This window comes from Bos mutus, chromosome 10, assembly GCF_027580195.1.
Source record: "Bos mutus isolate GX-2022 chromosome 10, NWIPB_WYAK_1.1, whole genome shotgun sequence".
Taxonomy (NCBI): domain Eukaryota; kingdom Metazoa; phylum Chordata; class Mammalia; order Artiodactyla; family Bovidae; genus Bos; species Bos mutus.
The window spans coordinates 68503730-68517222 of NC_091626.1; the positions used below are offsets into that span (position 1 = coordinate 68503730).

The window sequence follows — 13493 nt, forward strand, 5'->3', positions numbered from 1 at the left end:
ATGAAACAGCTATCTTCCAGATTGAGTCAGTATTTTACAAATCCTCCCACTGTCCAGTAAAGAATTACAAATTCTTATTTCTTTGAAATCAAGACTTGTACCAAAAACTGGCAGGCATGTCACGGACTTATTTTGCTCATTTTCATTTGTGCTTTTGCCTGCACCATCACTTTTCCTATGCTGGTCACTAGCACTATTTGTAGCTAATCTCTGTTTTGCTGGTTAACTGACTGATAAGAAGACTCATTCTAAAGATTATTTTATCAGAAGCAGTGAGCCTGTATTTAGGCCTAATTAGCTCCTGAATGTTGACCTCAAGTTATCACAGTAAATAAGCTGAAGCTGCCTTTTATACAGTTCTGTGGTACTAGCTCTTGAATATATGACTAGCACAATGAAATGGACACCTAGAAAGTAAATATATCTATGTAAGGATCTATAACTAAGCACATTATAAAATATATTTTGCCATCATTACAAGAATGTGAAAAGCATTCTTACAGAAACAGCTTAAGAAAAGAAAAATCAGGATATAAGAATGGTACATATAAAATTATTGCAAGAAAATACACCCAAATCTTGTTTATCTTTATATTTTTGTCATGAATTATATGCTAATTCTTCAATAAATTTGTATTATACTTTTAAATAGAAAATACTATGACTTTTTAAGCCTATTATATTTTAACTCTACTAGATACTATAAACCAGATTTCATTCTCCTCTGTGTTTCAATGCCGCACCATTTATTTACAAATGGATTTTTAGATTTCTAGGGGTGAGGAACAGAAATCCCAGAGCTTTTGAGTCAACTACAAAGTGAGAACTCACAGTCCCCAAGACTTTCCTCACCTTTTACACAAACTGCAAGTTTGGGGGATTTCCAAAAATATCATCTGATTTGATCGTTCACTATAAGAATTCACAGAACTCACTGCAGGTGATTATGCTCACAGTTTGTTGCTGGGAAACAAGACAGACTATGATCAACTAAGGGAGCTTCTATTGCCTTCTCCCCATTGAATCAAGATGCATTATTCTTCTAACATTGATCTGTGACAGAACCAACAAGGACCTAATCAAAGCAGAAGAGATTAAGAAGAGGTGGCAAGAACATACAGAAAACTATACAAAAAAAGATCTTAATGACCCATATAACCACATTGGTATGGTCCTCACCCAGATCCAGATATCCTGGAGTGTAAAGTCAAGTGAGCCTTAGGAATTATTACTATGAACAAAGCTAGTGGAGGTGATGGAATTCCAGATGAGCTATTTCAAATCCTAAAAGATGATGCTATTAAAGTACTGCACTCAATATGCCAGCAATGGCATATTGGAAATTTGGAAAACTCAGCAATGGCCACATACAGTGGCACTGGATAAGAATCTTTGAGAGTCCCTTGGACAACAAGGAGATCAAAACAGTCAATCCTAAAGGAAATCAACCCTTAGCATTCATTGAAAGGACTGATGCTGAAGCTGAAGCTCCAATACTTCGGCCACCTGATGCAAAGAGCTGACTCACTGGAAAAGACCCTGATGCTGGGAAAGATTGAAAGCAGGAGGAGAAGAGGGGATCAAGGGATGAGATGATTGGATGACATCACCAACTCAAAGGACATGAGTTTGAGCAAACTCTGGGAGATAGTGAAGGATGGGAAGCCTGGCATGCTGCAGTTCATGGGGTCTCAGTGAGGCAGACAGGACTTAGTGACTAAACAAGAACAACACTGCCAACCAGAAAATTTGCCCAAGCCCCAGAGTTTTTATAGAGACTCCATTATACAGCCATGATTGACTGACTGATTGCAAAAGGTTGCTATAAGTCTCTAAGATAACGATACCTACATCACATTACTGGTCTTTCTGGCACAGTCAGCCCTCACTCTAACCTGTGGCAGATTCATTTTGATATTTGGCAAAACTAATACAATTATGTAAAGTTTAAAAAAATTAAAAAAAATAAAATTAGGAAAAAAAATAAAATAAATCACACTGTTTATAATAGCCAGGACATGGAAGCAACCTAGATGTCCATCAGCAGATGAATGGATAAGAAAGCAGTGGTACATATACACAATGGAGTATTACTCAGCCATTAAAAAGAATACATTTGAATCAGTTCTAATGAGGTGGATGAAACTGGAGCCTATTATACAGAGTGAAGTAAGCCAGAAGGAAAAACACCAATACAGTATACTAACGCATATATATGGAATTTAGAAAGATGGTAACAATAACCCTGTGTACGAGACAGCAAAAGAGACAGTGATGTATAGAACAGTCTTATGGACTCTGAGGGAGAGGGAGAGGGTGGGAAGATTTGGGAGAATAGCATTGAAACATGTAAAATATCATGTATGAAACGAGTTGCCAGTCCAGGTTCGATGCACGATACTGGATGCTTGGGGCTAGTGCACTGGGACGACCCAGAGGGATGGTATGGGGAGGGAGGAGGGAGGAGGGTTCAGGATGGGGAACACATGTATACCTGTGGTGGATTCATTTTGATATTTGGCAAAACTAATACAATTATGTAAAGTTTAAAAATAAAATAAAATTTAAAAAATAAATAAATAAATAAATCACATTGTCAGACCAGCCAATATGACCAAAGTCCTTAGGCAAAAAAAGACACTAGAAATTACCTCCCAGAAGCTTTGTGAAGTGAAAATCAGTCGTGTTCGACTCTTTGCGACTCCATGAACTATACAGTCCATGGAATTCTCCAGGCCAGAATACTGGGGTGGGTAACCTTTCCCTTCTCCAGGGGATCTTCCCAACCCAGGGATTGAAACCAGGTCTCCCGCATTGCAGGCAGATTCTTTACCAGCTGAGCCACAAGGGAAGCCCAGAAGCTTTCAGTTCAGTTCAGTCACTCAGTCATGTCCAACTCTTTGTGACCCCATGGACTGCAGCATGCCAGGCTTCCCTGTCCATAACCAACTCCTGCAGCTTGCTCAATCTCATGTCCATCGAGTTGGTGATGCCATCCAACAACCTCATCCTCTGTGATCTCCTTCTCCTGCCTTCAATCCTTTCTAGTATCAGAGTCTTTTCAAATGAGTCAGTTCTTTGCATCAGGTGGCCAAATATTGGAGTTTCAGCTTCAGCATCAGTCCTTCCAATGAATATTCAGGACTGATTTCCTTTAGGATGGACTGGTTGGATCTCCTTGCAGTCTTCTCCAACACCACATTTCAACAGTATCAATTCTTTGGTGCTCAGCTTTCTTTATAGTACAACTCTCACATCCATACATGACCACTAGAAAAACCATAGCTTTGACTAGACAGACACTTGTTGGCAAAGTAATGTCTCTGCTTTTTAATATGCTGTCTAGATTGGTCATAGCTTTTCTTCCAAGGAGCACTTGTCTTATAATGTCATGGCTGCAGTCACCATCCGCAGTGATTTTGGAGCTCAAGGAAAATACAGAAAATTGGGCAGGGCCAAATTCTTTACATAGGGATTAAGCAGGTATTTGTTTACCATGTATACCAATTAGCATGGTAATTTATCTCTCATCTACTTCTTAATGTTTGCTGCCCGGGAAAAAAACAAAATATGAATGGATTAAAATATTTGATAGGTGAAGCAAAACTTTTTAAAAAGCCTTCCAAAGTCAGCACTTTATCAATTGGAATACTTATTTTGTAATTAAAGAATGCTTACATCTAATGTTAAGGATGCTTTCATAAATAAACATTTTCATAAAGAAACACTTTCACAAAGAAAATGTTCAGTTCAGAGGATAAAGAGGTTATCCATTAAACATACAAGATTCATTCAACTTGAAATACAATTGGGCATCATGATATGTCAATATGTAATCTCAATATTTAACTAAACATTTGCTTTAAGCATGTCTGTAAACCTAGTAAACCACATAAAACTTCATATTAATACTATTGGCAAGAAACTTGGGCATCAGGGATAAAATAACAGCATTTTGCCTTTTAAAATAAATGAACGAAGACTTGGATCTAAAGGAGAGAAAGTCCATGCACTCAATATGTGGGAGGACAAGCTTCATACACAGCACCCTGACCCTAAATCTGTGTTTCTGAAATTTTCAGGCTGAATTAAGCCCTTTAATGCACAGGACCCTATGAGGCATTCCCAGGACAGACCCCCTTCCCCACATCCTCTGCTTTAACTCCATTAGACAATAGTATCTAATGCACATTTCCTGAGTTGTTTTACAGAATACAGGCGGATCCTTTACTAGCTGAGCCAGAAGCAAAGGCCCATCTTTAGTATAGCATTTTTATGTGTATGCTTTTCTATAACATTACTATTATTATATATTATAAATTATATCTTTGTTACAGCATTACTTAAATATTTATAATTTTAAAACTACACATTAATTTCCATATAACTGATTAATGGCTTATAAATTCTGTACAAGGATGAAACATGAACAAGTAAAGCTTACAAACTAAACTCAACAAATCAAAGAAATTAACTACTTGATGACCAGGAACACAGGGCCCCCAGGCCCACTGAAGCCCAAGGATTGATAAAGTTAACCCCTATGACATTCCCCTGTTACCAACAACCAATCAGTGAATTGTGTAAGAGTTGATCACTGTACCCAGGGACTCCCCTGCCTCACCTTGCCCTGAGAATGTAAGGAGCATTTGAGCTAAAACCCATCAGGGAGTTTGGAATTTTTGAGCATCACCAGTCCCAGACTACTTGTATGGCACCTTACAACACCGTACTTTGCTTCACACAACATGGAGTCAGTAGACTAGCATTACTACACACCAGAAAGCAGATCCAAGTTTTGGTTTGGTAGCATTAAAAGAGAAGGACTTTTAAAAGTATAAGTAGATTATTTATGTTGAGTCAATTAATCTTTAGTATGAAAGTGAAAGTGAAAGTTGCTCAGTCGTGTCACACTTTTTGTGCTCCCATGGACTATACAGTCCATGGAATTCTCCAGGCCAGAATACTGGCGTGGGTAGCCTTTCCCTTCTCCAGGGGATCTTCCCAACCCAGGGATTGAACCCAGGTCTCTTGTATTGCAGGCGGATTCTTTACTAGCTGAGCCAGAAGCAAAGGCCCATCTTTAGTATAGCATTTTTATGTGTATGCTTTTCTATAACATTATGATTATTATATATTATAAGTTATATCTTTGTTACAGCATTACTTAAATATTTATAATTTTAAAACTACACATTAACTAATTACCATATAAAACTGATTAATGGCTTATAAATTCTGTACAAGGATGAAACATGAACAAGTAAAGCTTACAAACTAAACTCAAATTCTAATGAGCATATTTATGCATTACTTCTTCCTGATTTAATCCTCATATATTTTTTCCCCAATTTTATGGAGCAATGTAAAAAAAAAAACAAATCACTCATCAGAGAAGAATTCATCCTATACCACAAAAGCATAAAGGTTAAGTATATATACTCAGTTCCTAGATCCAAAATAAAAAACAGATTCCCAAAAGGAGAATAATCAAAATGTATAAAATATCAAAGAAGAAAGTTCACTAGGCCCCTGGGACTAAACAGTTAAAATCACCTGACTGTGTTTCTATTCAGAGAATGTACATTTCTCAAACAGATAAAGAAGACCATTGTGAATCAGGTGTGTGAGACATCAGCTAAGCGGGACCACACCTTAGCCACAACAGTAGACAAAATTGGCTCACTTTGAAGAAAAGACCAGCATAACCATGACTCTTTTACATTCACAACTCAACTCTAGGAAAATGCAGTCAAGTTGCTCATCTAGACTCTCAAAAATATTGAGATTACAGCTCCCATGGTGAAGTTACTAAAAAACACAGATGAAAATGACTGTTCATCATCAGTGGAGGCTTCACACTTCATTGAGAGCCCAAGTGGGAACATGCTCTCTGAATCACAGTATATTGTCAAACACCAAGTGATGGCACGCTACGTAATGACTCAGTGATCAACAATGCAGGCGGTCCCAGCAGCAGGAGCAGGCACCCAGGGTGCACGGCAGTCAATACATTAGACTCCAGTACCTATTCTTCTTGGAGAACAAAATCAGGTTTAGCTCTTTGTGAAATGTTTGAACTGTGAAATCAAAGAAGGAAAGGAAATACTGCACTGAACACATACACAGAACTGTTCTTTTCTAGGCTTTGCATGAAGGCAGAGGATACTGGGAATTTGATTGTATTTTTAATACTATACAATGCTAATTCTAAGTACATAAAGGCTGCCTTGATGAATAATACATAATCAGTAAGTACAGAATAGTGCAGATTTCTTCTATGGGAATTATGGAACAGGAGTGTGAAACCATGGAGGAAAGACTTCACAGAATCATTGTCTAAACATGTTTCCCTGCCTGCTTTTTAAGGGCTCCAAGAAAATGATCTCTCCCTACCCATGCCAAAACACATTATTCTAACATGATTATTAGCTTTAGTCAAATTTCTTTTTTCTACTTTTCTTGGGTATGCACAGCAAAATGGTAGCATGCTAGAGCCAGCTAACCAGTGACACACAGGAGCTTACACTGTGTGTCTCTTGCCATTTCATGTTCATTATCACAGTGGTGGCTGAAACTGATAATGGAGTATCTACACTAGAGATATCAACAAGCACGACAAGTTGGGGGCCTCTCAACCCACTCGCCAAGGGACAGGTTGTTAAGCATTGACCAACACAGTTGTCTCTCAGTAGTGCTGGCTACTAATAAAAAACTGTACTATGGGTCACACAATTTGTCAAAAATAGGGAGCAAAACCAATGACCTAAACGGATTTCTTGTTCTCCTAGATCTAATCAATCTTATGCAGTTGCCATGCCCCTTTCTCACCTGATTCCTTATGTCACTTTCATATATTCTAATTATTCCTTAAGACATCTCTATTTTATATGCCACTCTCGCCTGGAGAATCCCATGGATGGAGGAGCCTGGTGGGCTGCAGTCCATGGGGTCGCTAAGAGTCGGACACGACTGAGCGACTTCACTTTCACTTTTCACTATCATGCATTGGAGAAGGAAATGGCAACCTATTCCAGTGTTCTTGCCTGGAGAATCCCAGGGACCGCAGACCCTGGTGGGCTGCAGTCTATGGGGTCGGACACGACTGAAGTGATTTAGCAGCAGCAGCAGTGTCTCCCTTTGCTAAACTTTTATTGCAATTACCAAAGTAATAAATTTTATAAATGAGATCTAAATTATTTCCCATGTGTTTCTTCTTGACCATATTTCAGGTTATTTCAAAGCAGATAAGTTTTAAACTTTGTTGCAAGATTTGCTTAGAATGAAGCACATTGTGGGTACCATTAGTTGGGAGACAGAGGAACACTCAAAACTTTGGAACTGATTGAGGGGAATGCTTTTAACATTTAAGTAGAATGGTGTAGCTTGGCCATTTTCCACAGGCTCCCCTCTAATATCTGTAGGACTAAGATGAAAAGAGTCTAAACAGAGAACCCCAGTCTGGCTCTCCCCTTCACTTCCCACCCTCTGACTCCAGCCTACAACTGTAAGGGGGCCCATGTTTAAATGTGGTAGGGTGATCAACCCCCTCATTTTGCCTTGGATTGAGGGGTTTGGGGGAATGCAGGGCTTTAAAACTGGTACAGTCCCAGGCAAACGGTGATCAGTCATCTTTTGGATTAAGGAAAGAGGGTTATGCAAGCAGGTCCAGATAGTCACAGATCTGCTGGTCAGAGATTTCTAGGGTTTTGAAACCACAAAGCATGACCTAGACAGGTGATGGTGAGTGTGTGATAGCACATGAACTGCAGCTGGGTACCTTCCTTTGCCCTCACATATTCATCTCTTCCAGAACTATGATATATTCTGGGCATGTAGTAGTAAAAAAAAGATATAAATATGTTTTTAAAGTGAAAGATATTACAAACATATTCAAGTTACAGTCACTTACTTTCTTCACTGTTGAAAAGCCTTCCTTCCTGACTTCCCTGCATCCATTTTTTTGGCCCCTGACAGTCTATTGTGCGTGTGTTCTCTACTGCTTAGTCATGTCCATCTCTTTGCAACCCCATGGACTGTAACCTGTCAGGCTCCTTGGTCTATTGGATTTTTCAGACAATAATAATGGAGTGGGTTGCCATTTCCTTCTCAAGGGATCTTCCCAACCCAGGGATGGAGCCTGCATTTCCTGCGACTCCTGCACTGGCAAGCTGACTCTTTACCACTGAGCCACCTGGGAAGCCCCCACTCTATTGACTATATCATATATATCAAGTGGTAAAACCTGTGTAAAGCTACTCTGTTCTCAAACAGAAGAGCAGGATCACTAACTTGTTAAAATGGCCCTTGTAACATGAAAGCCCCCCCCCCGCCGCCCCCTGCCGCTCCCACTGGAGTCACATTATGCCACTCACCCCCTCATTCATAGTCATATAGGCCTTATTCTAGTTCCTTCCTCGAATGGTTCATGTTCTTCCCGCTTTACTGTCTCTGCAAAACCAGGCTCCATGTGCCCTTATCACTATGTGAAGCCTGTTTCATTTTTCCTGTCCAATCCTCAGTCAAGATTAGGGTTTCATCCCAGGCTTTCAGACCTCACCTTGCCTTTCCTTTTTGCCATAATTTGTACTTTGTAATATGATGACATATTATCTGAATAACATATAATGTATCCTGTAGACTTGTAAACCCAATGAGGGCAGTGCAATGTTACTTGCTATTCTACTTCCACAGATAGTAGTTTATACAGTTAATAGAAGAGCAAAATAGAAAGGCAGAAAAGATGGAAGGAATGGGAATTAAGCAAGCTTCTACATAATGTGGGGAAGTTCACTATACTAGGAGTTTTAATATTTCTACTCTAACATGGGTATTTTATAAAACCTCACTTTAAGAGCAGGAGTTATTTTCTCACAACTTATGTTTCCCCGTTAAAGAGAAAGCACTAGCAGAATATATTCACACTGGAAGGATTTTTTTCCATGATGTCATGGATTTATGAAAGAGCAAAAAGGAATCAAACAACTAGAAAAATCCAAATAGAGATTCACGACCCAGATAAATAGGCTGATGTGATCACCAACCTAGAGCCAGATATCCTGGAATGCAATGTCACATGGGCCTTAGGAAACATCACTACAAACAAAGCTAGTGGAGGTGATGGAATTCCAGTTGAGCTATTTCAAATCCTCAAAGATGATGCTGTGAAAGTGCTGCACTCAGTATGCCAGCATATTTGGAAAACTCAGCAGGGGCCACAGGACTGGAAAAGGTCAGTTTTCATTCCAGTCCCAAAGAAAGGCAATGCCAAAGAAGGCTCAAACTACTGCACAATTGCACTCATCTCACACGCTAGTAAAGTAATGCTCAAAATTCTCCAAGCTAGGCTTCAGCAATATGTGAACCGTGAACTTCCAGATGTTCAAGCTGGATTTAGGAAAGGCAGAAGAACCAGAGATCAAATTGTCAATATCCACTGGATCATCGAAAAAGCAAGAGAGTTCCAAAAACACACCTACTTCTGCTTTACTGACTATGCCAAAGACTTTGACTGTGTGTACCACAACAAACTGTGGAAAATTCTTAAAGAGATGGGAATACCAGGCCACCTGACCTGCCTCTTGAGAAATCTGTATGCAAGTCAGGAAGCAACAGTTAGAACTGGACATAAACAACAGACTGGTTCCAAATAGGAAAAAGAGTACGTCAAGGCTGTATATTGTCACCCTGCTTGTTTAACTTATATGCAGAGTACATCATGAGAAATGCTGAGCTGGATGAAGCACAAGCTGGAATCAAGACTGCCGGAAGAAATATCAATAACCTCAGATATGCAGATGACACCACTCTTGTGACAGAAAGTGAAGAAGAACTAAAGAGCCTCTTGTTGAAAGTGAAAGAGGAGAGTGAAAAAGTTGGCTTAAAGCTCAACATCAAGAAAACTAAGATTATGGCATCTGGTCCCATCACTTCATGGCAAATAGATGGGGAAACAGTTTTTTGGGCTCCAAAATCACTGCAGATGGTGACTGCAGCCATGAAATTAAAAGACGCTTGTTTCTTGGAAGAAAAGTTATGACCAACCTAGACAGCATATTAAAAAGCAGAGACGTTACTTTGCCAACTAAGGTCCGTCTAGTCAAAGCTATTGTTTTTCCAGTAGTCATGTATGGATATGAGAGTTGGGACTATAAAGAAAGCTAAGGGCTGAAGAATTGATGCTTTTGAACTATGGTCTTGGAGAAGACTCTTGACAGTCCTTTGGACTGCAAGGAGATCCAAGCGGTCAATCCTAAAGGAAATTAGTCCTGAATATTCATTGAAAGGACTAATGGTAAAGCGGAAACTCCTGTACTTTTGCCACCTCATGTGAAGAGCTGACCCACTGGAAAAGACCCTGATGCTGGGAAAGATTGAAGGCAGGAGGAGAAGGGGACGACAGAGGGTAAGATGGCTGGATGGCATCACAGACTCAATGGACATGAGTCTGAGTAAACTCCAGGACTTGGTGATGGACAGGGAGGCCTGTTGTGCTGCAGTCCATGGCATCACAAAAAGTCAGACACAACTGACCAACTGAACTCAACTGACTGACTAATTGTAGATTCTTTCCCTTTCATTTCTCTCTTTCCCCACACTCTGATCCTGATCATATTTTTATAAAATCAAATAATAGAAGAAAACAAACTATGAAGCTCTTTCTCAGTAAGGTGTAATACATTAATAAAGCATAAATAGTTACTTTGTGTGTGTGTGTGTGTGTGGCCTTGCCTCCTGGCTTGTGGAATCTTAGCTCCCTAACCAAGGACAGAACACAGACTGGACAGTGAAAGTGCCAAGTCCTAACAACTGGACCATGGAGGAATTCCCAACAGTTACTTTTTATACAGTTCCCAGAAGCAGCAACATTTGAAAATGCAAACAGCCTTAAAGTTAAAACGTTTAGTTGGTATTCCAATATTATGGATGACATTTTGACAATAAAATCCTTCCACGTGATTAATAAATAAATAAAACCAAACTCATGTTTCTAAAACAATTATCAAGCAACATGTACAACAGATAACTTCTCTTTCTCCCCTCTACTTTCATCTCTTCCTGAGCCTCACCAGGAAGCTCATACCAAGAAATCACTTTATCCATGAAGGTGAGCACATACTCTGACAAATAGCAATTGATCTACAATCGGTGATAGGAGATGTGAGCTCTGGCATTATTTGAACAAACCAGACACAAAGTATATTTACTAGGTAGAGAGCCCTTCCTCATTCAAATTCTGGGAAAGTACATATTTTATACCTATGACAAACCTTACAGCAAACATTCTAGGCTCAAGATGAACAGGAGGAAGGAAACAGCCTTACAGGGCCGCTGCTGGAAAGTCCACTGCTTCACCAGGATGCCTGCATGCCAATACATTCAATAGCCTCTCTGCTGCTAAGTCACTTCAGTCGTGTCCAATTCTGTGCGACCCTATAGACGGCAGCCCAGCAGGCTCCACCGTCCCTGGGATTCTCCAGGCAAGAACACTGGAGTGAGTCAGTAGCCTCTCGGTCCTGCTCATTTTTCAAATCTCCCACACGCATGCGTAGAGTATATCTGCATCTATGGTGGGGATGTTGTGAGAGAGAGTCTTCAAGTACTCTATGGTTCCCGCACCTAAAGATGGGCAATGTACATATAGCGCATGCGCAGTCGTGAGCGCGAGTGCCTCCTTCACTACTACGCACTTTAGAGATTCTTCCTGTTGTCATGGGCCGCCGCCCTGCCCGTTGTTACCGGTACTGCAAGAATAAGCCTTACCCAAAGTCTCGCTTCTGCCGAGGTGTCCCCGATGCCAAGATCCGCATCTTTGACCTGGGTCGGAAGAAGGCCAAAGTGGATGAGTTCCCACTCTGTGGCCACATGGTGTCTGATGAATATGAGCAGCTCTCTTCTGAAGCCCTGGAGGCCGCCCGAATTTGTGCCAACAAGTACATGGTGAAAAGTTGCGGCAAAGATGGCTTTCACATCCGAGTACGACTCCATCCATTCCATGTCATCCGCATCAACAAGATGTTGTCCTGTGCTGGTGCTGACAGGCTTCAGACAGGTATGCGAGGTGCCTTTGGAAAGCCCCAGGGTACGGTGGCCCGAGTCCACATTGGTCAAGTCATCATGTCCATCCGCACCAAGCTTCAGAACAAGGAACATGTGATTGAAGCTTTACGCAGGGCCAAGTTCAAGTTCCCTGGGCGCCAGAAGATTCATATCTCCAAGAAATGGGGCTTTACCAAGTTTAATGCTGATGAATTTGAAGACAAAGTGGCTAAGAAGCGCCTCATTCCCGATGGTTGCGGAGTCAAATATGTCCCCAACCGTGGACCTTTGGACAAGTGGCGAGCTCTGCACTCCTGAGGTCTTTGACATCACTGCCAACTTTGGCCATGCTAGTCTAAGTTTTGTTCACCAATAAATTGTATTTACTGGCAAAAAGTAATTGTTAATTTTTTAATATTTTAAACATTTAAAAATATCCAATTTTTAAAACATAGACTACTAGAGAAATAATTTCTATTAAAATCATCAGAAAGAATTTAAATAACAAATGATAATTTACTTTCAAGTGAACGATTTGTATGCCATTCATAGGGAAAGCTATTGCAGTTCTAATTCATGCTGTTAACCTAGAGAGCCAAGGGAAATATGTAAGAAGTTTTGTTTTTAGAGAAGTCATAAATTACACAGTTATTATCTTGAATAAAAAAGTAGGGAAGAATCTGAGATTTACAGAAAAGAATTACTTTTATAGAAAATAATAGGAATGAAAATCATGGTAGGCATTAGTCATGTTTCAACTATGATCTCTTTGAAACGAAAAAGTCTAATAAACTTGTTGCTTAGGTTTTCCTTATACATTTCTGCACATTGTCTTTTAGAACTACCTATCAACTCCAACTATCAGCCTTGGGACAATTGGGGATCACTGCAAAAGGTTTCACCAGACAAGCCTTTCATTATCTCACACTCAAGAGAGGACAATCCAATCTTTTCTTCATCACAGAAAGGTCATAGGTTGACATCCAAGTTCATATTGCTTGACCTGAGTCCCAGTAGAATGAACAGAAAAGAAAATGACACTAAATCAGGTATCTGTGCAGATTTAAAAGATCCCAGAGATAATTTGCAATCTGTCGGTGCTTGCCCTACATTCGAGTTATGTCGTGCATACAAGTGGGGTTTTTAGTTGTTGTTTATGTTTTATTTTAGAAATTACATAAGCTAAAGTTTTTGGGTCTCTACTACATTTTAAAATTCTGGTTCTTAATGTTATTTAGTTTTCTAAATTTCAATCCTGCAAATAGTGCCTTCAGTTTTCTATAACTACTCATTTTCGAAGTCATTGTATTTAAGGGACAAAAGGAATACTAAATAAGCAGTATCGAAAGACATCCTTTTAAAATTATTTTCATTTAGTTAAAATTCCTATGTCAATCTTAAAATTTTGTGTCTGCCTTGATACTTCTTTTCTGCTCTTACTATATTACCTACTT

General features: G+C 39.7%; 1 protein-coding gene across 2 annotated transcripts; it reads left to right on the plus strand.

Annotated features, from left to right (window-relative positions):
* The first annotated feature begins 11712 nt into the window (after positions 1-11712).
* RPL10L (ribosomal protein L10 like) lies at positions 11713-12357 on the plus strand. Of its 2 annotated transcripts, XM_005890699.1 has the most exons (2): positions 11713-11821; positions 11903-12357. In XM_005890699.1, exons 1-2 carry the CDS (start codon positions 11713-11715, stop codon positions 12355-12357), a joined length of 564 nt encoding a protein of 187 aa, XP_005890761.1. The 2 variants fall into 2 exon arrangements, with proteins under 2 accessions (XP_005890761.1, XP_005890760.1); XM_005890698.2 differs by having other exon boundaries at positions 11713-12357.
* The last annotated feature ends 1136 nt before the right edge of the window (positions 12358-13493 follow it).